The sequence below is a fragment of the Pan paniscus genome, chromosome 10 (assembly GCF_029289425.2).
Source record: "Pan paniscus chromosome 10, NHGRI_mPanPan1-v2.0_pri, whole genome shotgun sequence".
Classification (NCBI taxonomy): Eukaryota; Metazoa; Chordata; class Mammalia; order Primates; family Hominidae; genus Pan; species Pan paniscus.
The window spans coordinates 129,218,183-129,242,606 of NC_073259.2; the positions used below are offsets into that span (position 1 = coordinate 129,218,183).

General features: G+C 47.2%; 1 protein-coding gene across 1 annotated transcript in view; it reads left to right on the plus strand.

Annotated features, from left to right (window-relative positions):
- Positions 1-345: 345 nt before the first annotated feature.
- The window catches only part of P2RX7 (purinergic receptor P2X 7), a 54,275-nt gene continuing 30,196 nt past the window's right edge, over positions 346-24,424 (plus strand). The window contains exons 1-3 of the mRNA XM_003832369.5: positions 346-571; positions 21,427-21,595; positions 22,709-22,777. Of these exons, the coding sequence (XP_003832417.1) occupies positions 447-571; positions 21,427-21,595; positions 22,709-22,777 (363 nt within the window). The 5' untranslated portion in view covers positions 346-446. The remainder of the gene's footprint in view (positions 572-21,426; positions 21,596-22,708; positions 22,778-24,424) is intronic.

Genomic DNA, 24,424 nt, shown 5'->3' on the forward strand with positions numbered 1-24,424 from the left:
GTGGGGCTTCAGGCAATGGAAAGATCTCAGTCCTTTTCTGAGGCATAATGGAAGCTCCCAGTCTTGTGACATTTGCAAGGCTGCCCCTTTCTCCCAACAGACATGAGACCAAAAAAGTGAAAGGAAAGGGGGGAAAAGGGAGAATTCTAAAAATGCCCATCCTCTGAACACCATCTTTGTGTAGGCATCTGGGGGAGGCCAGCTGGGGTGAGGTCATCTGCCAGCCAGGCCCGTAGGACTTGGCGCTTCTTGTTTATCACAGCCACATGTGGGGCCACTGCCAGGGCCCGCCCCAACTCTGCAGTCATTGGAGGAGCTTGAAGTTAAAGACTCCTGCTAAAAACCAGTACGTTTCATTTTGCAGTTACTGGGAGGGGGCTTGCTGTGGCCCTGTCAGGAAGAGTAGAGCTCTGGTCCAGCTCCGCGCAGGGAGGGAGGCTGTCACCATGCCGGCCTGCTGCAGCTGCAGTGATGTTTTCCAGTATGAGACGAACAAAGTCACTCGGATCCAGAGCATGAATTATGGCACCATTAAGTGGTTCTTCCACGTGATCATCTTTTCCTACGTTTGGTAAGTGGGATCTGGGGAGGACCCAGATCTCTGCAGTGGCCGACAGCACAGAAAGCCCCAGCGGGCAGCTTCAGGTGCACATTCTGAATCTCACATGGTTTTCGAATCTGAGACGTGCTCTCACAGCCAGCTGGGCGGGAGGGAGGAAGCAGCAGCAGGCAAGAGGAAACGGTGCCAGGCTGCAGCAGAGAGAAGCCACAGGACAAGCGGGATTCCTTTCTGCTCTACTTCAGGCCCGCCAGGGCGTGCAGGGCAGGGCGTGCCTGGGGAAGGTAGGAAAGCGCAGGGCAACACCCTGGATCCTCAGGGAGGAGGCGAGGATCTCAGGGCACACCTGGTGATCATGCTGGCATCTGAGTCACCATGCTTGGGAGGAATAGGACCAGGCTTGAAAATGTATTATAACTTTAGGTCCTCACCAACGTCAGGAAGGCCCTGCTTTTTGGTTTTTGTTTCTTCTAAAAGAAACTTACTGAGATATAATTTATACACCATACAATTGACCCATTTAAAGGGTACCATTTAATGATTTTCAGATTATTCCCAGAGTTGTGCAACCATCCCCACAATCAATTTTAGAATATTTTAATCGACTCAAAAGGAATCCCACACTCCTTCACCATCGTTTCCAACACTGTTCCTCCTCCTTCCCACCCATCAATTTCCTTTCTGCCTCTATGGATTTGCCGATTCTGGACATTTCATATAAATGGAATCACATAATATGTGGTCCTTTGTGGCACTTAGCGTGTTTTCAATGCTCATCCATGTTGTAGCATGTGTTGATACTTCATTCAATTTTTTTTTTTAAAGAGACGGGGTCTCACTATTTTGTCCAGGCTGGTCTCAAACTCCTGGACTCAAGTGATCTGCCTGCCTCGGCCTCCCAAAGTGTCAGGATTACAGGCGTGAGCCATTGCACCCGGCTGATACTTCATTCCTTTTTACGGCTGAGTAGTACTCCATTGCATGGATAGACCACTTTTTTCTATCCATTCATCCATTGATGGACATTGGGGTTGTTTCTCTTTTTTGGCTATCATGAATAATGCCACGTGAACATTTGTGTACAAGGTTTTATGTGGATATATATTCTCCTTTCTCTCGAATATGTACCTAAGAGTAAAATTGCTAGGTCATATGTTAACTATGTTTCACCTTTGGGGGGAATGTGGAGCTGAATTTCACAGCAGCTGCAGTTTTTTACATTCCTATCAGCAGAGTATGAGGGATCCAATTTCTCCACATCCTCACCAACGCTTGTTATCATCTGTCTTTTTGGGTTTTGTTGTTGTCATTTTGTTTTTGTCTTTGAGATGAAGTCTTGCTCTGTTGCCCAGGCTGGAGTGCAGTGGCGCAATCTTGGCTCACTGCAACCTCCACCTCCCCGGTTCAAGTGATTCTCCTGCCTCAGCCTCCCGAGTAGCTAGGATTACAGGTGTGCATCACCACTCCTCACTAATTTTTGTATTTTTAGTAGAGATGAGGTTTCGCCATGTAGGCCAGGCTGGTCTCAAACTCCTGACCTCAAGTCATCTGCCCACCTTGGCCTCCCAAAGTGCTGGGATTACAGGCATGAGCTGCCACGCCCGGCTGATTGTCTGTCTTTTTTATTATAGCCATACTAGTGAGTGTGAAGTGGTAGTTCATTGTAGTTGTGATTTGAATTTCCCTGATGGTGAGTGCCTCTTATTCTCTGTGCTGATTGATAATGATGATGAAGGCAATTTGTATCTATAGAGTGGCAGTGTAGTTTACTAAGAGTTAGGGTAACTTATTTCATAATACTGGCTGTGTCTTCTGGGCCAAGTCATTAACTTCTCTGAGCCTCAGTTTCTGCATCTGTTCATAGGGTTGTGGCAATTAACCAAAAAAAAAGGCATGAACAGCCCTTATCATGATGACTGACATAGGATAAGAGCTCCATAACTAGTATCTATTTTTAAAAATAATCTTTTTAAGTCTGGGAGCGGTGGCTCACACCTGTAATCCCAACACTTTGGGAGGCCGAGGCGGGTGGATCACGAAGTCAGGAGTTTGAGACCAGCCTGGCCAATATGGTGAAACCCCATCTCTACTAAAAATACAAAAATTAGTGGGGCGTGGTGGTGCACGCCTGTAATCCCAGCTACTAGGGGGGCTGAGGCAGGAGAATTGCTTGAACCCGGAGGCGGAGGTTGCAGTGAGCCGAGATCAAGCCACTGCACTCCAGCCTGGGTGACAAAGCAAGACTCCATCTCAAAATAATAATAATAGTAATAATCTTTTTGATTATATAATAGTATATATGTATATAAAATACATGTATGTATTTTTATCTATATCCTCTGCTCTGACCCTCAAAGTAACCACGTCCAAGTTCAGGATTTGAAATCTGGAAACGTGGATTCAAAAATCCTTCACCTCTTTGAGCCTTGGTTTCATCATCTGTAAAATGGGGAGAATTGTTGATAGGAATATTAAATGAACTAATAAATGCAAAGCTGTTTGAGAAATATATGGCATATAGTAATCCCTGATTAAGTGTTAGTTCTTATTATTAATAATGCTATTATTAGGATTATTATTATTCGATTCATATGTTTACTGTTCAACAAATATTGAATGATAAACATATATGCTGGGTCCGGCACGGTGGCCCATGCCTGTAATTCCAGCACTTTGGGAGGCCAAGGCGGGCAGGTCACTTGAGGTCAAGAGTTTGAGACCAGCCTGGCCAACGTGCTAGAAACTCCATCTGTGCTAAAAATACAAAAATTAGCCGGGCATGGTGGTGGGTGCCTGTAATCCCAGCTACTCGGGAGGCTGAGACAGGAGAATCACTTGAACCCAGGAGGTGGAGGTTGCAGTGAGCCAAGATTGCACCACTGCACTCCAGCCTGAGCCACAGAGCAAGACTCTGTCTCAAAAAAAAAAAAAAAAAAAATATATATATATATATATATATATATAGTATTTTTAGTAGAGATGGGGTTTTGCCATCTCATATATTTTTATATATTTATATATTTATATGTATTTTTATATATTTATATATATGTGCTGAAATCTAAAATAAGACATATCACTTAAACCAGCTATCATAGGACCAATGGTAAAGAGCATAATTAGTAAATGCCCCCTTCTGCATTAATACGTAGATTGTATGTCACAATTTCATGTAGCAGGTGATGGGACTTCCTGACATTCTTGGGCCCAGCATACAATCTTTTTATTTCTTTTTTAGAGACAGGGTCTCATTGTGTTGCCCTAGGCTGGAGTGCAGTGTCATGATCACAGCTCGCCACAGCCTCAACTTCTCAGGCTCAAGTGATCCTCCCGCCTCATCCTCCCAAGTAGCTGGGACCATAGGCACACGCCATGATGTCTGTCTAATTTTTTATTTTTTTTTTTGTGGAGATGGGGGTCTCCCTATGTTGCTCAGGCTAGTCTCAAACTCCTGGACTCAAGTGATCCTCCTGCTTTGGCCTCCCAAAGTGCTGGGATTATAGGCATGAGCCACTGTGTCTGGCCTACAATTCCTTTTCTTTCTTTCTTTCTTTTTTTTTTTTTTGAGATGAGGTCTCACTCTGTCACCTAGGCTGTAGTGCAGTGGTGTGATCTCAGCTCACTGCAACCTATACCTCCCCGGCCCAAGCAATCCTCCCACCTCAACCTCCCGAGTAGCTGGGACCACAGGTGTACACCACCACGCCCAGCTAATTTTTTGTATTTTTGGTAGAGACAGGGTTTCACCATAGTTGTCCAGGCTGGTCTTGAACTCCTGAGCTCAAGCAATCCACCCGCCTTGGCCTCCCAAAGTGCTGGGATTACAGGTGTGGGTCACCATGCCCAGCCTTCAATTTCTTCAGATTATTGTATAATAATAAAATTTCTAAAAACAGATTACTATGAGAACACCTTGTAATGATAAATATTTTTCTTTCACATGGTGAAATCGTAACTTACATGTATTTAACTCCCTCAAATTCAGTTATACATGTTCCACGGGGACATGGAGAGAGAGAGAACAATATAAATAATGCAATGATTCAGCAACCGGGTTCGCTGGAGTAGGTGTGAGATGGGATACTGGCATCTGGTGTTCCCTCCGTCAATCTCTGTTCCCACGTGCTTTTTAGCGAGCATCTTGCTGCTCTGCTTATTAATCTAGGTACATATTTTTCAGCCACATGACCCCTAAAATAAGTCAACTCCTTCACCTTCACCTGGAGCAAAACTGTAAAAACAGCAACTTGTTCTAGATCTGGAGGCAAAATTGGCTCCAGCAGACCCACTGGGAAGTGGGAGGTGTTTGCTATGCTTTGTGGACAATTTAAGGGTTTAAAAGGCAATTTTGATGAGCCATGATTTTCATCTTAAGTGCCAACTTTAGAAGATAACCTTCATATAAAAGTTTCTCTACAGTTTGTATTTTAAAAGATAAAATGGAAGAAAAAACTATCACCAGCTTTGCTTTTTTCCTCTTGGTTAATGGACTATCTATTAACATCTCACTAAATGGCCAAATGGAGTCTCACAGTACACAGTTTGGGAAATGCTGCCTTAAGTTGCTCTGTGAAGCCTTAAGTTTGTGTAACCATGACTTAGCCATCTGTGAAATGGGTAGACCCATGGGGCATAGGAATTGGGGAATGTATTTTGCATCAAGTAGGACTGGTGTGGACCACAGGTGGAAATCCAGACAGGCTCGAGCAATGTTCAGGATACAGCAGCAAGTGACAGGTTCTGGCCAGCTGTCCCTACAGGGGCTGCAAGGACTAAGAGCCAGGATAAGGAGACAGGGCCTCGGTTATTGAAAATGGGATACAAAGCAGGGACTGGTTATGGCGGAAATTAACCAAGAGGCTGTTCAGCTTCTTCTATTCTCACAACCAATTCAGATCTGGATTCAAAGGCAGGGATGCAGCTACAAGAGGAGTTTGTGTTGGAGGTCTGTGTAGATAGGATGCTAAGCAGGTCTGTGTCAGCCAGGATCGTTTGGGCAGTAAGTGACAGAAACCCAACTTACGTTAACCACAAAGCCTCAAAGGGGAATTTATTGGATCATGTAACTGGCCAGTTGAAGAGATGGTGCTGTGTGGATGAAGATAAGAGTTCAAACTATGTCATCAGGACGGATCCCTCTCCCTACATCCTGGCTCCATTTGCTTCTATTTGGCTTCCTTCTTGAACAACTCTGTATGTACAAGATATCCTCACATTCTCTTCTTTTAACAACCTCAGAGGAGCAAACAAGTCTTTCTTGATAGCTCTGCTAAGAAAGTCCCAGGAAAGACTCTGATTGATCAGATGTGAGTTACAGATCCATCCCTGAACCAATCACTGTGGCCAGGGTCAAGGTGTCATCCCATTGGCCAGCCTGGGTCATATGCTGGCTCCCGTGGCAGGAAGTAGGGAGAAGACGAGGGAGCCGTGTGAGCCCTACGTGAACCACATCCAGTGGATTTTCCTTAGGAAGGAAGATTCTGTGACCAGACAAAATGGGAAAAGGAAGTGGGGAGGGTAGGCAGACAAAAATCAGTGATCTGTTACAAGGTCTTTCCAAAAGCCAGAAATTAGGGATTTCTAAGTCTACCTCTCTAGTCCTGGCTTGTCTCAGCCCTGCAGCTGGGCTGTGGCGACTCCATCAGCAATTGCTGACCTCCTATTCTTACCTCGGCCCCTTCCTGAGTCCCACCAGGAGCCCTGCTCCTCATCTGGGACGTGCTTCTTGGCCCATGGAGGTTGCCAGCTCACCTTGGTACTTTACTACTATTTGGTTTCTGTGACCACCGAGCTGTTGCTTAAACCAAGCCGCCTATGGTGGCACCACTTTGGAGAATTCTTTTTTTATTTTTTGAGATAGGTTCTCACTCTGGTTACCGAGACTGGAGTGCAGTGGTATGATCTTGGCTCACTGCAGCCTCGACCTCCCGGGTTCAGGTGATTTTCCCACTTCAGCCTCCCCAGTAGCTGGGACTATTGGTGCACGCCACTACACCCAGCTAATTTTTGTATTTTTAGTAGAGACGGGGTTTTGCCATGTTGGCCAGGCTGGTCTCGAACTCCTGACCTCAGGTGATCTGCCCGCCTTGGCCTCTCAAAGTGCTGAAATTACAGGCGTGAGCCACCGTACCCGGCTGGATAATTCTTTAGATTTTATTCCAAGTGGGTTGAGAAGCCATGGGAAGATTGTAAGCAAAGGAATAAAAGTTGGTTGCATTCTCTTTGGAGGATTTCCCTCTTCCCTGGAGACCAGTCCTCACAGAAGCTTTTCCAATGGCCACAGAAGACTAAGGAAGATTGAGAGAGGCACAGGAAACAATTCCACTCAGAGCTGCTGCTTCGCCACTGCCCAGTCAGCCTCCACTGGCGCCAACATGAGCCTATGCTGTCATTCCTGGGCCCAGGCTGGCTGTCGCTGTGGAGATGGTGCTGCTGTGCTAGTTTGTGGCTGTTAAAATGGAGCTCCTGGCTGGACACCTGTTTCCCAGTGGGTGGCCACAAACCTGTGAGTCTGGGCCTCCTCCAGCTGAGTAGAAGTGAGCCCAGCACAGAGGCCGGGGAGGCCCCAGATGCCAGGAGGAGCAAATCCAAATCCAACCCAAGCATGGCCCCTCTGACCCTGACCATCTTTTTTTTTTTTTTTTTTTTGAGACAGAGTCTCCCTCTGTCACCCAGACTGGAGTGCAGTGGCACGATCTTGGCTCATTGCAACCCCCACCTCCTGGGTTCATGCGATTCTCCTGCCTCAGCCTCCCTAGTAGATAGGGAGATAATTCTGTATTTTAGTAGAGATGGCGTTCTGCTATGTTGGCTAGGCTGGTCTCGAACTCCTGGCCTCAAGCGATCCGTCCGTCTTGGCTTCCCAAAATGCTGAGATTACAGGTGTGAGCCACTGCACCCAGCCTGCCCCCGACTGTCTTCAGAAAAGTAGAAGCAGGAGGTCTGCCATATTCTCATCCCACCCTTGACAGCTGGGTGATGTGCTAGAGCTTGAGGGGAAGGTCAGAGGTAACCCAGTTCGGGAAGTGACCCTGTAGGAGGAGAAGAATCCAGCCACGTGACACACGGTACGAAGAGAACAGTAAATGCAAAGACCTGGAAACACAAGAGTGACAGCAAGGACAGCATGTCCCAGAACCTGGGGAGAGAGGAGGGAGCAGCCGGAGCTGAGGGCAGGTCAGGGGAAGAGTTGCTATTTGATTTTCAGTGCCATGGGAAGCCACTGAAAAGTTTTATGCAGAGAAGTAAAACCATCTCACTCATGTTTCTAGAAGCCTTATGGGCCACTGTGGAGAGCATAGAGTGTGGTGGGACAAGAATGACGGTGAGGAACCAGTGAGAAGGTTCCTGGAGTCACCAGATGCGAGGAGATAGAGGCTGGGGCTAGAATGGGCTGGCGGAGCTGGAGAGAGGCGGACAAAGCTGAGATGTGTTTTGGAGGCAGAAATGATAGATTTGCTAGGAGGTGAAAGATGGCTCTAGATTCCTGAGGAACGATGATGCCTTTTACCAACCTGAAGAAGACCAAGGAGAGGCTTGAGGACTAACACGGAACTGTGAAGGAGGCCAGGCAAAGGTGGAGACTGCCGTGAGCTGTGATCACGCCACTGCACCCTCGCCTGGGTGACAGACTGAGACCCTGTCTTAAAATATATATGTAATAAAAAATAATAAATAAAGGGCCAGGCGTGGTGGCTCAACACCTGTAATCCAAACACTGGGAGGCTGAAGCAGGTGGATCACCTGAGGTCAGAAGTTCAAGACCAGCCTGGGCAACATGGCGAAATCCCATCTCTACTAAAAATACAAAAATTAGCCAGACATGGTGGCACATGCCTGTAATCCCAGCTACTTGGGAGGCTGAGGCAGGAGAATCACTTGAACCTGGGAGGCAGAGGTTGCAGTGAGCCTAAATCACACCACTGCACTCCAGCCTGGGCAACAGAGTGAGACCCCATAAATAAATAAATAAATACATAAATAAAGGATATCAGGCAAGCAATTAAAACACCTGCCTACTACCATCTATCCGCATCCTTTTTTTCATGTCTAACACCAAAACACCAAAATAGCTGGAAACACATCATGTCAAAAGATAAGCATGATTCTTTCAAATGAATGGCTGTGGACTTATGAAAAGCTGCCTCCGCGTCTGATTTTCTTGTTTCAAGGGGTAATGATGGAGGTTTCTCTCCTGCACCCACAGGCCTCCGGGGATGCTGCCCCAGTCCAGCCTCCCACCCTGGGCTGGAGCCTCCAAGCCCCACTGCATGGGTAGCACAGTGTTAGGAAGAGGAAGGAGCAGTTTGTCTGGCTTTTTCACAGGCCCACAGCTGGCCGGTACAGTGGCAGAGAAGGTGAGGCTGAGGTGGGGCTGGGGAAGCCAGCAGGGGCCTGATCATGGAGTGCCTTGAGCTGCATCCCACAGGTACTGAGAAAGCATGGAGAGCTGTCCCCCAGCCCCCAGCATCTTATTAGAAAATATTGAAACATAACAGAAAACATGAAGGGTTTTATGCACATATTTTCATTTTAGAGAGATCATTCTGCTTGAAATATAACACCTACTGAGTACTGCTGAGGACTTAGCATGTGCCGCGTTCTGTTCTTAGCATGTGACATGTATTGGCCTATTTGATTCTCCTACATAATCCTGGAAGATTGGTTGTGGGAGTGGGTGATCACGACCTGAACAGCCTAACCATGTTTAGGGAACGTTCTGAGTTATGAGTTCCACCACACAATCCATGTCACAGCTGAATGTCCCAGCTTCCCTTGCAGCTAGGACACAACAGGAGACCCAAGCTTTCCAAACATATGCCCCAGGCAACACTTTGATACACAAGGAATAACACTGGATGCCAGGTGTGCACAGAATTCAAATTCAGGAATGGAGGGAAGTACTGCCCTTTGACCCATACAATAGGGGATCCCCTTCCTTGGACCCCATGGCTTAGAGGGCCCCACTCTGTCCCTCTGCAGACTGTGAGCTGCCCTATGGAATGAGGGGTGTCTGAGGCTGTATTAGTTTCTATTTGTTACACAGCAGTGGAAACTAACACAGTCCCACAGGCCTAAATCAAGGCGTCAGCAGGCTGAGTTCCTGCCTGGAGACTCTGGGGAAAATTCACTTCCAAACTCATTTTTGTTGTTGGCAAAATTCAATCCCTTGAGGCTGCAGGACTGGGCTCTGCTCCTCACTGGCTGTCAGCCTGGGGCCACTCTCAGATTCTGAAGTCCTCCCACATTCCCTGCCACGTGGTCCTCTCCATCTCCAAGCCTGCTATGACACAACGCATTGTTCTCATGCTTCAAATCTCTGACTTCTCTCCCGGGACCAGAAGAAGAATACTCTCTTCTTTTAAGGGGCTCGTGTGATTGGGTCAGGTCAACTCTATCATATCATGGAGTCTCACCGTCTTGCCCAGGTGAGTCTTGAACACCTGGGCTCAAGTGATCCTCCTGCGTTGGCCTCCCAAAGTGCTGGGATTACAGGCGGGAACTGCTGTGCCCAGCCAAGGCCAGCATCTTCAGACCTCTCTGCCCTGTTTTCACATGGTCTTCTCCTCTTTGTGTGTGTGTCAAATCTCCTTCTGCCTCTCTTATAAGGACGAGTGTAATAGCACTCAGGGCCCACCTGGATGACACAGGGTCATCTCGCCATCTCAAAATCGTTAACTTTGGCCAGGTGCAGTGGCTCATGCCTGTAATCTCAGCACTTTGGGAGGCTGAGACAGGTGGATCACTTGAGGTCAGGAGTTCAAGACCAGCCTGGCCAGCATGGTGAAACCCTGTCTCTACTAAAAATACAAGTTAGCTGGGCGCGCACCTGTAGTCCCAGCTACTCAGGAGACTGAGGCAAAAGAATCGCTAGAACCTGGGAGGCAGAGACTACAGTGAGCAAAGATTATGCCACTGCACTCCAGCCTGGGGGACAGAGTGAGACTTCATCTCAAAAAAAAAAAAAAAGATGACTGGGCACGGTGGCTCACATCTGTAATCCCAGCATTTGGGAGGCCCAGGTGGGCAGATCACCTGGGTTCAGGAGTTCATTTGAGACCAGCCTGGCCAACATGGTGAAAGTCTCTCTCTACTAAAAAAAAAAAAAAAAAAAAAAAAAAATACAAAAATTACCCAGATGTGGTGGCAGGTGCCTGTAATCCCAGCTACTTGGCAGGCCGAGGCAGGAGAATCACTTAAACCTGGGAGGCAGAGGGTGCAGTGAGCTGAGATCACTCTGCTGCACTCCAGCCTGGACGACAGAGCTAAACTCCATCTCAGAAAAACAAATTAACCAGGCATGGTGCTGCGTGCCTGTAGTCCCAGCTACTGGGAAGGCTGAGGTGGGAGGATTGCTTGATCCTGGGAGGTTGAGGCTGCAGTGAGCTGTGTTTGTGCCACTGCACTCCAGCCTGGGCGACAGAGTGAGACCCTATCTCAAAAAAAAAAAAAAAAAAATCGGCCAGGCGCAGTGGCTCACATCTGTAATCCCAGAACTCTGGGAGACTGAGGTGGGTGGATCACCTGAGGTCAGGAGTTCAAGACCAGCCTGACCAACAGGGTGAAACCCCGTCTCTACTAAAAATACAAAAATTAGCTGGGCATGGTGGCAGGCACCTATATAAACCCAGCTACTCGGGAGGCTGAGGCAGGAGAATCGCTTGAACTCAGGAGGCAGAGGTTGCAGTGAGCCGAGGTCATGGCATTGCACTCCAGCCTGGTGGCAGAGTGAGACTCTGTCTCAAAAAAAAGAAAGTCTCTTTTTACAACTTTTTTGAGGTATAACTTACATATCAGAAAATCACCGGTTTTAAATATACATTTCAATGACTTTTAGTAAATTTCCCAAGTTGTGCAACCATCATCACAATCCAGTTTCAGAACATTTCATCAGCCCAGTAAGAGCCCTCACACCCATTAACAGTCACTCCCTACTCCCACTTCCTCCTGGTGGTTGCTCAACCCAGGTAACCGTGAATCTATTCTCTGCCTCTGGAGATTTGTCTTTTCTGGACAATCTTTCTTCTTAAACTCAGCAGAGTGAGTTCTGTTGTTTAGAACTAGAAACCCTGCCCAATAGAATACTAATATCCTCTTGTTTTGCAAGGGAGTTAGAGTCTCGCTCTGTTGCCCAGGCTGGAGTGCAGTGGTACGATCTTGCCTCACTTCGACCTCTACCTTCCGGATTCAAGCGATTCTCCTACCTCAGCTTCCTGAGTAGCTGGGATTACAGACGTGCACCAACACACCTGGCTAATTTTTGTACTTTTAGTAGAGATGGGGTCTCACCATGTTGGCCAAGCTGGTCTTGAACTCCTGACTTCAAATGAGCCACCCGCCTTGGCCTCCCAAAGTTCTGGGATTACAGGCATGAGCCACTGCACCCAGCCCTAATATCCTCTTATTACAAAAGAAGAAACAATGACTCAGAAAGATTAAGTCACTTACCCAAGGTCGTGTAGTCAGTAAGCAATAGAGCTGAGACTGAACCTCACTCCAAAGTCTATGCTCTCACTAAAGTATTGCAGTGTAGAGAGTAGAGGGGACAGGGTGAGACTGGAGGAAGGGAGGGCATTTAGAAGACTATTGGGATGTCCAGATCTGAGAGCTGTTGGTGACCTGGACTGGGGAGGTGATAGAGGCAGAGGAGAGAAGTAGATGAATTTGAGCATATTAGGAAGTGAAACAGTAGGATTTGGCAACTGAACGGGTGAGTGGACAAGAAGGAGAGGACGAGTCAGAGAGTGCACCATGCTTCTGGCTTGGGCAACTGATGGGTACTGGAATAACTTGCTGGGATAGGAAATGCAGGAGAAACAGTCAATTTGGGGTGGAAGATGAGGTCAGGACTGAAGGCATTGAGTTTGAGGTGTCTATGGAATGTACAAATGGAGATGTTGAATGGATGGTTGGATATATGAATCTGCAGCTGAGATGTAGGTTTCTATATCACCAGCATATAGACGGCAACCAGAACCCTGGAAGAAGCTGCAACCGACCAGCAAGAGAAGATGTAGATGAGAAAGCAAAAGGGCCTAGAACACGCCCCCAGTGAGTGCTAACCTTTAAGGGGTGGGAGCACGGAAGTCCCCAAAAGATTCTGAGAAGTAGCCACGGCGATCCAGTGAAAGTCAGGCACAAGTGGATCCCTGCAAGCTAAGGGAAGGAGGCGAGGGAAGTGGGGCATGGTCACAGTCAGTGTCAACTGCTGCTGAGAGTTCCAGGAAGGTCAGGTCCGTGGTGTATCTATTGGATTTAGTGACAATGACGTTGTTGTTTACTTGGCAAGAGAGGCTTTAGAGAAGGGATGGGGATGGGAGCCAGACTAGAGTAGGTAGAGGAGTGAGTGAATCGAGATGTGGAAGTGGATGTGATGACTCACCCTTTCTTTCTTCTTTCTTTCTTTTTTTTTTTTTTTTGAGATGCAGTCTTCCTCTGTCGCCCAGGCTGGAGTGCGATGGTGTGATCTCCACTCACCACAACCTCTGCCTCCTGGTTTCAAGTGATTCTCCTGCCTCAGCCTCCTGAATGCTGGGATTACAGGCATACATCGCCATGCCTGGTTAATTTTTGTATTTTTAGTAGAGACGGGGTTTCACCATGTTGGCCAGGCTGGTCTTGAACTCCTGACCTCCAGTGATCCACCCGCCTCAGCTTCCCAAAGTGCTGGGATTACAGGCGTGAGCCACTGAGCCGGGCCAAGCCCCTCTGAAGAGGCAGTGTGCACACTCTTGCTTTGCTGATAGAAGCATGAAATGGTTCAAGTTTTTGTGATTTGGGATAATGAACTCAGCTATAAAATGTGCACACCGTTTGACCCAGAAGTTGTCCTATGGACTTAATGTCTTAGGTGTGAGAAGAAGCTTGTGCAGGGATTCCTGGCAACATGAATGTGGGGTGGACAGACAGTGAGCACAGTGTTGAGGAGCACAGCCTGAGTGCATCTCCCTGAGATCAGGAGCAGGACAAGGATGCCCGCTTTCACCGCTGCTGTTCGACATTGTACTGGAAGTTCTAGCCAGAGCAATTAGGCAAGAAAAAGCAATAAAAGGCATCCAGATTGTAAAGGATGAAGTAAAACTATCTTTAGTCACGGGTGGCACAATCCCATATAGGGAGAATCCCAAAGAATTCACAAGAAAACTGTTAGAGCAAATAAACTAATTCAGTCAAGTTGCAAGGAACAAGATCAACACACAAAAATTAATTGTGTGGGATTTCTTTACACCAGCAATGAACATTTGAAAAGGAAATTCGAAAAAGTATTCCATTCACTGTAGCATTTAAGAAAGCTGAGGCTGTGAAGCTACATGGCTGTGTTTGGAGCTGGTGCTGCTATTTACCATGTGACCTTGGACAAGCTTCTCACTTCATTCATGACACCGTTTATTCAGCTATTAGGTGGGGGTAATAATAGTACCTTCCTTATAGAGTTGGTTTTTTGTTTTTGTTTTTGTTTTTGGTGGGGGAGAGTAAGGATTGCAAGAGTTAATATATGTTAGCAAAATGGACTTAGAAGAGTGGTTGGCACATGGTAAGGACTATATTAGGGTTACCAAAAAATGTTTATAATTGGGAAAATTGAACAAAGGTTCCAGTAAATATCCATCCCAGAGGCTGGTTGACAAATTATCACAATGTACCTTTTAGCTTGAACCATATGGAACTGCCTATATTCTATAGCTATGGCCTACAAAATGCAAAATGGGCAGTTTTTTTTGTTGTTGTTTGTTTGTTTGTTTGTCTTGAGACAGTCTCAGTCTGTCACCAGGCTGAAGTGCAGTGGCACGATCTTGGCTCACTGCAACCTCTGCCTCCCAGGTTCAAGCGATTCTCCTGCCTCAGGCTCCCAAGTAGCTGGGATTACAGGTGTGCACCACCACGCCCAGCTAATTTTTGTATTTTTAGTAGAGATAGGGTTTCCACCATGTTGGCCAGGCGGGTCTTGAACTCCTGGCCTCAATTAAGCTGCCTGCCTCGGCCTCCCAGAGTTCTGGGATTACATGCATGAGCCACCGAGCCCAGCCAAAATGGGCCGTTTCATATGTTCAATCTAAACACTAAGATACTCTTTAGCCACTGAAAATGACTGTGTATCATAGATCTATCTTTATCACAGATATATCTTTAATGTCATAGAAAGAACTAATAACATATTATTGAACAAAAATAACAAGTTACAAAACAGCTTGCAGCCACGTTTGTAACATCAGTATATCTATTTGTGTGTCTAGGTGTGGACACAAAGAGATATCTAGAAGACACTCCCATTGCCTATGGGAATGACTTGGGCTGGGATCTTTTTTATTTATTTATTTATTTATTTATTTATTTTGAGACAGAGTCTCGCTCTGTCACCCAGGCTGGAGCGCAATGGCATAATCTCGGCTCACTGCAACCTCCGCCTCCCAGGTTCAAATGATTCTCCCACCTCAGCCTCCCAAGTAGCTGGAATTATAGGCACCCACCACCGCACCTAGCTAATTTTTGCCCTTTTAGTAGAAATGGGGTTTCGCCATGTTGCCCAGGCTGGTCTCAAACTCTTGATCTCAAATTATCCACCTGCCTCAGCCTCCCAAAGTGCTGGAATTATAGGCATGGGTCACCGCACCCAGCTGTGATCTTAATTTATATTTTTTCTTTTTAACCCTTGATTTTTACCCTGTTTGACTGACTTTAGGAGTCTGACCCCCAAAACTGCAAAAGAGTAAATTAGTGTTGTTGAAAGCCACTAAGTTTGTGGTAATTTGTTAGAGCAACAACCAGAAACTAATACAATTGGGATTTAACTTGCCCTGGGGGTGCTGGCTCTCCCCCACTTTCTTCTCAGAGCATCTCTTGGGTCCTCGCCCCTTGCTGAGCCCCCACCATGGCCGGGTGGACCAGCGATGGACCTGATCAGATTCTCCTCTTGGGATTTTAAATAAGAGATGCACAGGCTGCACGCCAAGCTTCTCTGTGCCGCACTGCAGGCACAGTCCTGGCGCTACTGTTCTTTAGGGGTCCCTGAAGATGTTTGTTGGCCTGGCTTAGGTGTGAGCTAAGAGATGCAAGGGATACACTTTGGGGGCTCAGCCCTTTGATGTTATCTTTGTGCTGGAAGCCCAGGGGCTGTAAGACGGAGAGGAACTTTGGTGAAAGGGAGGTCCTCCCTGCAGAGCTTGAAGAGCAATCTAACCATGCTGGCATGGGGCCCATCCCACCTGCGATGCCAGTGTAAGTCTGTGACAGTCACTCATATTCAGAGCATGTGGATTGAGACTCTGAAGAACGACTTTATGGTGGGCACCTTCATCTCCATCTGGCAGGTCCAGAGCAAGCAGCCTCAGGGTCCCATGGGCCCAACCTCACCCTCCATCCTTATTTCCCTGCCACTCCAGGGCTCCTCCTCAGCCAGACTTGCCTGTGAGTGCCCCCTGATGGCTGTATTAGTCTGTTCTCATGCTGCTAATAAAGACATACCCAAGACCGGGTAATTTATAAAGGAAAGAGGTTTAATGGGCCCACAGTTCCACATGGCTGGGAAGGCCTCACAATCATGGCAGAGGGCGAAAGGCATGTCTTACATGGTGGCAGGCAAAAAGTGAATGACAACCAAGCAAAAGAAGAAACCTCTTATAAAACCATCAGATCCTATGAGACTTATTCACTACCACGAGAACAGTATGGGGGAAACTGCCCCCATGATTCAAGTATCTCCCACCAAGTCCCTCCCACAACACATGGAAATTATGGGAGCTATAATTCAAGATGAAATTTGGATGGGGACACAGCCAAACCATATCAGTGGCCCTGGCTTCTCTCCCATTAGCTCTGTTCTACTTCCCAAAATCTTTCCAGCTTTGTTCTTTTTTAGAGACTGGAGTCTCACTGTGTTGCCCAGGCTTGTCTTGAACTCCTGGGCTCAAGGGATCCTCCTACCTCGGTCTAACAAGTAGCTACGAATATAGGTGCACACCACCACACCCCCACAACTTACCCATCCTCCCCGGCCCAGTGAAATCCCTAGGTCCTTCACACTCTCGTTAGCTCCAGGTACCAGCGGCTTTGCCTTCTACAGAATGCATAACATTATAGCCTCTTAGAGCAAAAAGGTCATGGGGATGGGGGAGGCTGGGAGTTCTCTCTTCATTCAGGGATTAAACCTACCACCTGGAGGGGTGACATGGCTCACCTTAGTCACCAAGCAAGGTTGGGAGAGTATTTCTGGGATGGTCATTAGCACTTTCTTTCCAAAGGGAGGATACTACAAACTCACTTTCATGATCACAGGATCCCCCCGACAGGTAAAGTGTGCAAACTCGCTTTCATTCCCTTTTTGTCTTTGACGCAGCTCTGAAGCATTTTAATTCTTAAAATTTACATGTTCATGATGACACAGAGACAGGTTTTCTGTTTAGGAGAGGGCCTGATTCCATTAAGGCTGATCGATCATATGTTGCACATCCTGGGATAAATATGAGAGATCAGAATTGAGCTTCCCAAATGGTGGGTCACATGACCCAGTGTTGTTCCAGGAGAACGTTGCAACATCCAGCATGAGAAAGCGCTGCATGCACCGTGTATGTGTTGGGATGCTGGGCTGAAATGTATTAATGAGCAAGTGTTATCATATTTGTCTATGGAATTCTATTTAATAGCTATGTCTCGTATGTGCTGATTGGGTCTCAAATCTGGGTATCTTACCCCAACATCTTTCTTGAAAATCCTTCTTTTTAAATAAATGTTGGCCGTGTGCACTGGCTTATGCCTGTAATCCCAACACTTTGGGAGGCCAAAGCGGGTGGATCACCTGAGGTCAGGAGTTCAAGACCAGCCTGACCAACATGGAGAAACCCCATCTCTACTAAAAATACAAAAATTAGCTGGGCCTGATGGTGGATGCCTGTAATCCCAGCTACTTGGGAGGCTGAGGCAGGAGAATCACTTGAACCTGGGAGGCAGAGGTTGCAGTAAGCTGAGATCGCACCATTGCACTCCAGCCTTGGCAACAGAGTGAGACTCCGTCTCAAATAAGTAATAAATAAATGTTATAGAAATACTAAAATGTATTGTGCATAATATAACACTCACATACCACCATCCAACTTAAGAAATAAAGCATTACTAATCCAGTTTTGCTCCCTGCAAACTCATCCTTCATCCCATTCTCTTTCCTTTCGCTTTATAAACATCCTGCAGCCTGAGCTACTCGGGAGGCTGAGATGGGAGGATCACTTGAGCCCAGGAGTTTGTGGCTGTCGTGTGCTGATTGCACCTGTGAAATAGCCACTGTGTTCCAGCATGGGCAACATAGCAAGACTCCATCTCTAAATGAAATCCTTTTTTTTTTTTTCTTTTTGAGACAGAGTCTCACTCTATCACCCAGGCTGGAGTGCAGTGGCGCCATCTCGGCTCACTGCAACCTCCGTCTCCAGGGTTCCTGCCTCAGCCTCCGGAGTAGCTGGGACTACAGGCACACGCCACCACAACTGGCTAATTTTTGTATTTTTAGTAGAGACGGGGTTTGGCCAGGTTGGTTTCAAACCCAGGACCTCAGATGATCCACCTGCCTCGGCCTCCCAAAGATTACAGGCATGAGCCACCATGCCCAGCCTAAAAGAAATCCTGAATTTGACATTTTTAATTCCCTTGTTTGTTTTAATATTTCTACAGCACATATATGTCTACATATGTAAAAAATATAATTTTTTATTGGGGTGAAATTCACATAACATAAAATTAACCACTGTAAACATGAACAATTCAGTGGCATTTAGGACATTCACAGTACTGTGCAACCACCACCTCTATCTAGCTCCAGAACATTTTCATCACCCCAAAAGGACACCCCATGCCCCCCAGGAGTCACTCCCCATTTCTTCCCACTCTGTCCCCTGCAACGACCAATCTACTCTCTGTCTCTGTGGATTCACCTATTCTGGATATTTCATATAAATGGAATCATACAATATGTGGCCTTTTGTGACTGGTCTCTTTGACTTAGCTGGGTGTGGTGGCACGAGCTACCCACCTACTTGGGAGGCTGAGGCAGGAGAATCGCTTGAACTCCAGCCATAAATTATATTGTTTTCAAGGTTCATCAATGTTACTCGCCCAGGCTGGAGTGCAGTAATGTGCACTCCTTGGTCCCCTGCAACCTCCACCTCCTCAGTTCAAAGGATTCTCCTGCCTCACCCTCCCGAGTAGTTGGGATTACAGGCGCACACCACCACACCCGGCTAATTTTTTGTATTTTTAGTAGAGAGAGGGTTTCACCATGTTGGTCATGCTGGTCCTGAACTCCTAACCTCAAGTGATCCACCCGCCTTGGCCTCCCAAAATGCTGAGATTACAGGTGTGAGACACTATATCAGGCCTAGTCAATTCATTTTCACTGCTGCAAAGCATCTCATTTAAAAAAATTATTTTATTATTATTTTTTTGAGACAGGGTCTCACTCTGTTGCCCAGGCTGGAGTACAGGGGTGCAATCACAGCTTACTATAGCCTTGACCTCCCGGGCCCAAGCAATCCTCCCACTGTGGCCTCCAGAGTAGCTGGGACTACAGGCAAGTGCCACCACACACAGCTAATTTTTGTTCTTTGTTTTTTGTTTTGTTTTGTTTTGTTTTGTTTTTTGAGATGGAGCTTTGCTCTTGTTGCCCAGGCTGGAGTGCAGTGGCGCGATCTCAGCTCACCACAACCTCCGTCTCCCAGGTTCAAGCGATTCTCCTGCCTCAGCCTCCCGAGTAGGTGGGATTACAGGCTCACGCCACCATACCCAGTTAATTTTTATTTTTAGTAGAGATGAGGTTTCACCATATTGGCCAGGATGGCCTCAAACTCCTGACCTCAGGTGATCCATCCGCCTTGGCCTCCCAAAGTTCTGGGATTACAGGCGTGAGCCACTGTGCCTGGCTCAAAGCATCTCATTGTATGAATCCAACAATTTATTTATCCATTCGTTGTTTGAGTACATGTAGGTTATTTCCTGCTTTCCCTCTTACAAGCAATGCTGCAGAAACATTCTTGTCCATAGCAACTCCGGCACATGTACAAGAGCTTCTCTAGGGCACAAATGTAAGAGTTTTATTGCTGGGCCATGGGGAATGTTCTTCTTCAAATGTACTTGCTATTGTCAAATCTGAGCTATCTTTTCAGGAGCCTACTACTGGTTCTCAGCCCTGGCTATGCATTAGAATCACTTGGGAACTTTAAAAAATTATGTGGGTATCTGGATAACTCCCCCGACCCGTGGAATCCTAGTCTCCAGGGATGGGACTGGGGACTTGAAAGCTCCCTGGGTGATTACACAGCCAAGGTGGAGAACAGCTGGGACTGAGTCTTGGCCCACTCTGTCTCAGCTTCCCAAGGTCAGCTCATAGAGGGCAGCCATCATCTTAGACTTGCTAATATCACTCAGCAGCTGAGCAGATAGACGGGACTAAATAAATAAAGTCTGAATGAGTAAATAAAGCATTTAAAACAAACCCTTTAGGGCTGGGTGTGGTGGCTCACACCTGTAATCCCAGCACTTTGGGAGGCCAAGGTGGGTGGATCCCTTGAGGTTGGGCATTCAAGACCAGCCTGACCAACATGGCGAAACCTTGTCTCTACTAAAAATACAAAAATTAGCAAAGTGTGGTGGTACGCACCTGTAATCCCAGCTACTCGGAAGGCTGAGGCAGGAGAATCACTTGAACCCGGCAGGCAGAAGTTGCAGTGAGCTGAGATGGAGTCACTGCACTCCAGCCCGGGCTACAGAGCAAGACTCCATCTCAAAAAAACATAATAAAACAAACTCTTTCGGCTGGGTGCGGTGGCGCATGCCGATAATCCTGGTAACTATCTCCTGCTGTTGTGACGATTAAAGGAGATGGTGCATGCAGAGTACTTGGCACATATGAAGTGCTCAATAAAGAGTAACTCCTGCAGCCTGGTGTGGTGGCCCACACCTGTAACCACAACATGTTGGGAGGCTCAACATGTTGGCAGGAGGATTGCTTGAGGCCAAGGGTTTGAGACCAGCCTGGGCAACATAAAGAGACTCCCGTCTCTATAAAAAATAATAAAAACTAGCTGAGCATGGTGATACATGCCTGTAGTTCCAGCTACTCAGGAGGCTGAGGTGGGAGGATCAACTTGAGCTCAGGAGTTGGAGGCTGCAGTGAGCTACGATCACGCCACTGCCCTCCAGCCTGGGCAACAGAGCAAGGCCCTTTCTCTGGAATAAAAAAAAAAGAGAGGCTGGGCGCAGTGGCTCACACCTGTAATCCCAGCTACTTGGGAGGCTGAGGCAGGAGAATCACTTGAACCTGGGAGGTGGAAGTTGCAGTGAGCCAAGATCGCACCATTGCACTCCAGTCTGGGCAACAAGAGCAAAACTCTGTTTCAAAAAAAAAAAAAAGAGAGAGAGAGAGTAGCTGCCATTTTCAATGTTATTGATAAAGCAGGTGGGTGTTTCTGAAAATGCACCAGATACAGCCTTAGACTGGAAGGTGCTGATGTGTTACTGAGCCTCCAGACAAAGCTGGCGAACCCACCGGGGCGAGACTTTATGACTTGAGAAGCTGTCCTATCTATGAGGGTCCATGTTAGGGAATATTAAAGAATAGGATTGGGGGCAGTAGCTTTCCTGTAGCAAGTGCTAGCTATGTGCCAGATACTGGGCAAAGGAGTCTGCAGACATCTCTCATTTCATCCTCACAATCCATGAGGCAGGTATGACTATTCTTCCCATTATCCAGAGAGGGAAAACAAGTCACACGGAAGCAAGTCACGCAGCAGAGCTAGGATTGGAACAGAAGTGCCTGCATCCTCCAATGCCTGCATCCCAACCCGCTGTGCTATGCCTCCCGTTGATGCTTTCCCATGTCTGCCATTTAGCTTTGCTCTGGTGAGTGACAAGCTGTACCAGCGGAAAGAGCCTGTCATCAGTTCTGTGCACACCAAGGTGAAGGGGATAGCAGAGGTGAAAGAGGAGATCGTGGAGAACGGAGTGAAGAAGTTGGTGCACAGTGTCTTTGACACCGCAGACTACACCTTCCCTTTGCAGGTGAGCACCTCGTAGCATTCTCCCAGGCTTGTCGCTGGTCACTGTCGCCAGGGCCTAGCTCCCTTCCCCTAGGATCTACAGCCTCACTCCAGAAAAAACGCTGGTCCTATTTTAAAAGCTCTGTGAACATCCCAACTGAGAAAACCTAAAAATTGCAAAACTGGGTGAGATCCAGGAGATGATTCTTTGCTTTATCAAGTCCTACAGGGTTTCTCAAAATAGCCTCGTGTCCTGGTGCATTGAAAACAGGATTTGATTCACTCGCGCTTGATTTACCCGCATTCTTTTTAGACGCACAGCCACCAAGCCAGCAAGGTCTGCCGAGATTCAGAAGGACAGAGAACTTTCTACCAAAGAGTACCAGCCCTTCTAGATTGTGTAGCATTTCATCAACAAAAACGACTCCAGGAGACCATTCTTGGGTACATTTTTCCACAAAGAAAGGATGTAAATGACAAAAAGAAGAAAGGCATCGGTCACTGAGAGAAGGCGTGTGACTTCTAGATTTGCAAGCAGGGAAAATGAAAGCAGAATTGCCAAAAAAGAGAAATTAAAGTAGGGTTGAGGAGTCCAAAAAACAGATAAGGGGGCGAGAGGGACAAAGGGGCACATTTGCGGCTTGGGGAGCTAAAATGCTTTGCAAAGACCCATGAAGCCCAAGCTGCTGTTTGTTTCTAACAGTGGGTCATTAAAATCCTGTGATTGCTCAGGTGGTGGGATGCCCTAGTGCCCTTTCATTAAAGTCCGGGAAAATCTGAACAGTGTTGTGATGAAGGCTGCTCCTCTACCCTTGCCTCCCCAGGTCTCCTGAGTTTCAATTTAATGAGATTTTACTGTGTAAAACAAAAACAAAAACATGAAAAGGCTGCTTTTGAGACTGCATTGGTAAATGACTCTTCAACCCATTCAAATGCTCCTTCACTCTCCCTCAGCTCAGCAGGGCTGCTCATCCAGCTTTGATATTAAGCCCTTGGCATATTCCAAGTTGCCCACAGATCCTGATTTCTAGAAGCTTAGAAAAGTGGAGAGGGTCGCCCAGCAAGCTGGATTATTATAATTAAGTAGTTCTCTTTTCAAAGGCCTTGCATTTTCTTAGCCTCTCCTTCTCCACAGGGGAACTCTTTCTTCGTGATGACAAACTTTCTCAAAACAGAAGGCCAAGAGCAGCGGTTGTGTCCCGAGGTAAGGAGGGGACCTGGAGTGGTGGGTCAGGTCGTAAGAGTTCCTGGGGGAGGTGCAAGTCGGAAGAAGCAGAAATGAGGACCCTGGGGTGTATTTGAGCCCACAAATATCTACTGAGCACCTGCCTCTTTTGTGGGGTAGGGCTGGGCTGAGTGGAGGAAGGGAGAGAACACATGGCAGTGTCTCTCCATGGCCACCAGATCTTTGTCTGCCTGCCTCGGTCTCTGGTTCTAGCACTAGGGACCTGTGCAGACGGCAACCCTGCTCTTTCTATCTCTGGCTCTCTTCGCAGCTTATGACAATGGTGATTCTTGGCATTTGCACAACATTTCACATTTGACTTGAGGCTCACAATGACTTTAGGAGAAAAATGGCATTTTACAAACCAGAACACAGATTCAGAGATGTTGTGACATCCCCCAGGGTCACACAGCTTGCTGCAGGCAGAGCCAGGGTTAGGACCTGAGTGTCCTCACTCACAGCTTCTCCTACCATGGTTCACAGTGAACTGTCTGCAGGGCTGGTCTTGGAAAACCCTGGCACACAGCTCTCTTGCTCATTCATCCACTTCTTAGAGTCTCAGCCTCTCCATCACGTGCATGTGCCCCCATGACTCCCTGCCACCACCCCAGACAATCTTTCCCAACTTGGCTTTGCCCTCTCCAAAGAGCCGCCTCTTTCTGGAAGAGCTTCTTCCCTATCAAATCATATTTGTTTTATTCTGGGCTAGGCACGGTGGCTCACACCTATAATCTCAGCACTTTGGGAGGCCAAGGCAGGAGGATCACTGGAGCCCAGGAGTTCAAGACCAGCCTGGACAACATAGTGAGACCTCGTCTCTAAAAACAAAACAAAACAAAAACTGTATTTGTCCTATTCTTTACCTCACCATCCCGCTCTCTGCTCTTAAACCAGCTTTTCTTCTAAGTTTATCTATACCAGCGTGTTACTGCTAGGCATTACCTGTAACTCCCAACCTCCCAGCCTCCCCTCTCAGGTAACATAACTGTGCTGTACCAGGGACCATTTCCAACACTGACCGTTGCAGCAGCGCTGGTGATACCCAGCCACATCCTCCACTGATGAGCAGGACCAGCCCTGCCGGTGGAGTTTTGCTCATGGGCCCACTCTGGCAACAAGGTCTAGCTTCCTGAGTGTCCAGGACCTCTGGGCAAAAGTGCTGTCTTTGAGTACAGTCTTTGCCATCATTTGTACCCAAATTCAGAACCAAGATAACATTCCCTTGGTGTCTACCTTGATAATACTCCCTCTAAAAGGAGAGCTTTCTACATTTGTTTTGTCCTCATCACCTCTTAACTGTCCCTGCTGCTCAGATGAAATCTCTGACAGCCAGGCCAGCCAAGCCCTCCCTTCTGTCTCCCTTCCCAGCAGTGTTCCGTCTCCAATCCAGTTTGGGGGCCTGTTTCCCTTTTGTCCCATCCTTTGGTCATCTCTACACCACACTCTACCTCCATGTACACATAAAGACACTTTTGGACTTATTGAGACTTGGAAGAAAAAGAGTTAGAATAGCCCAGAGATTAAGAGCCTGGGCTCAGAAGCTAGACCGCTAAAGGTTCAAAACTTAAACTTCTTAACTCTGTGACCTCAGGCAGGTGACTCTTCACCTCTCTGTGCCAAGTTGTG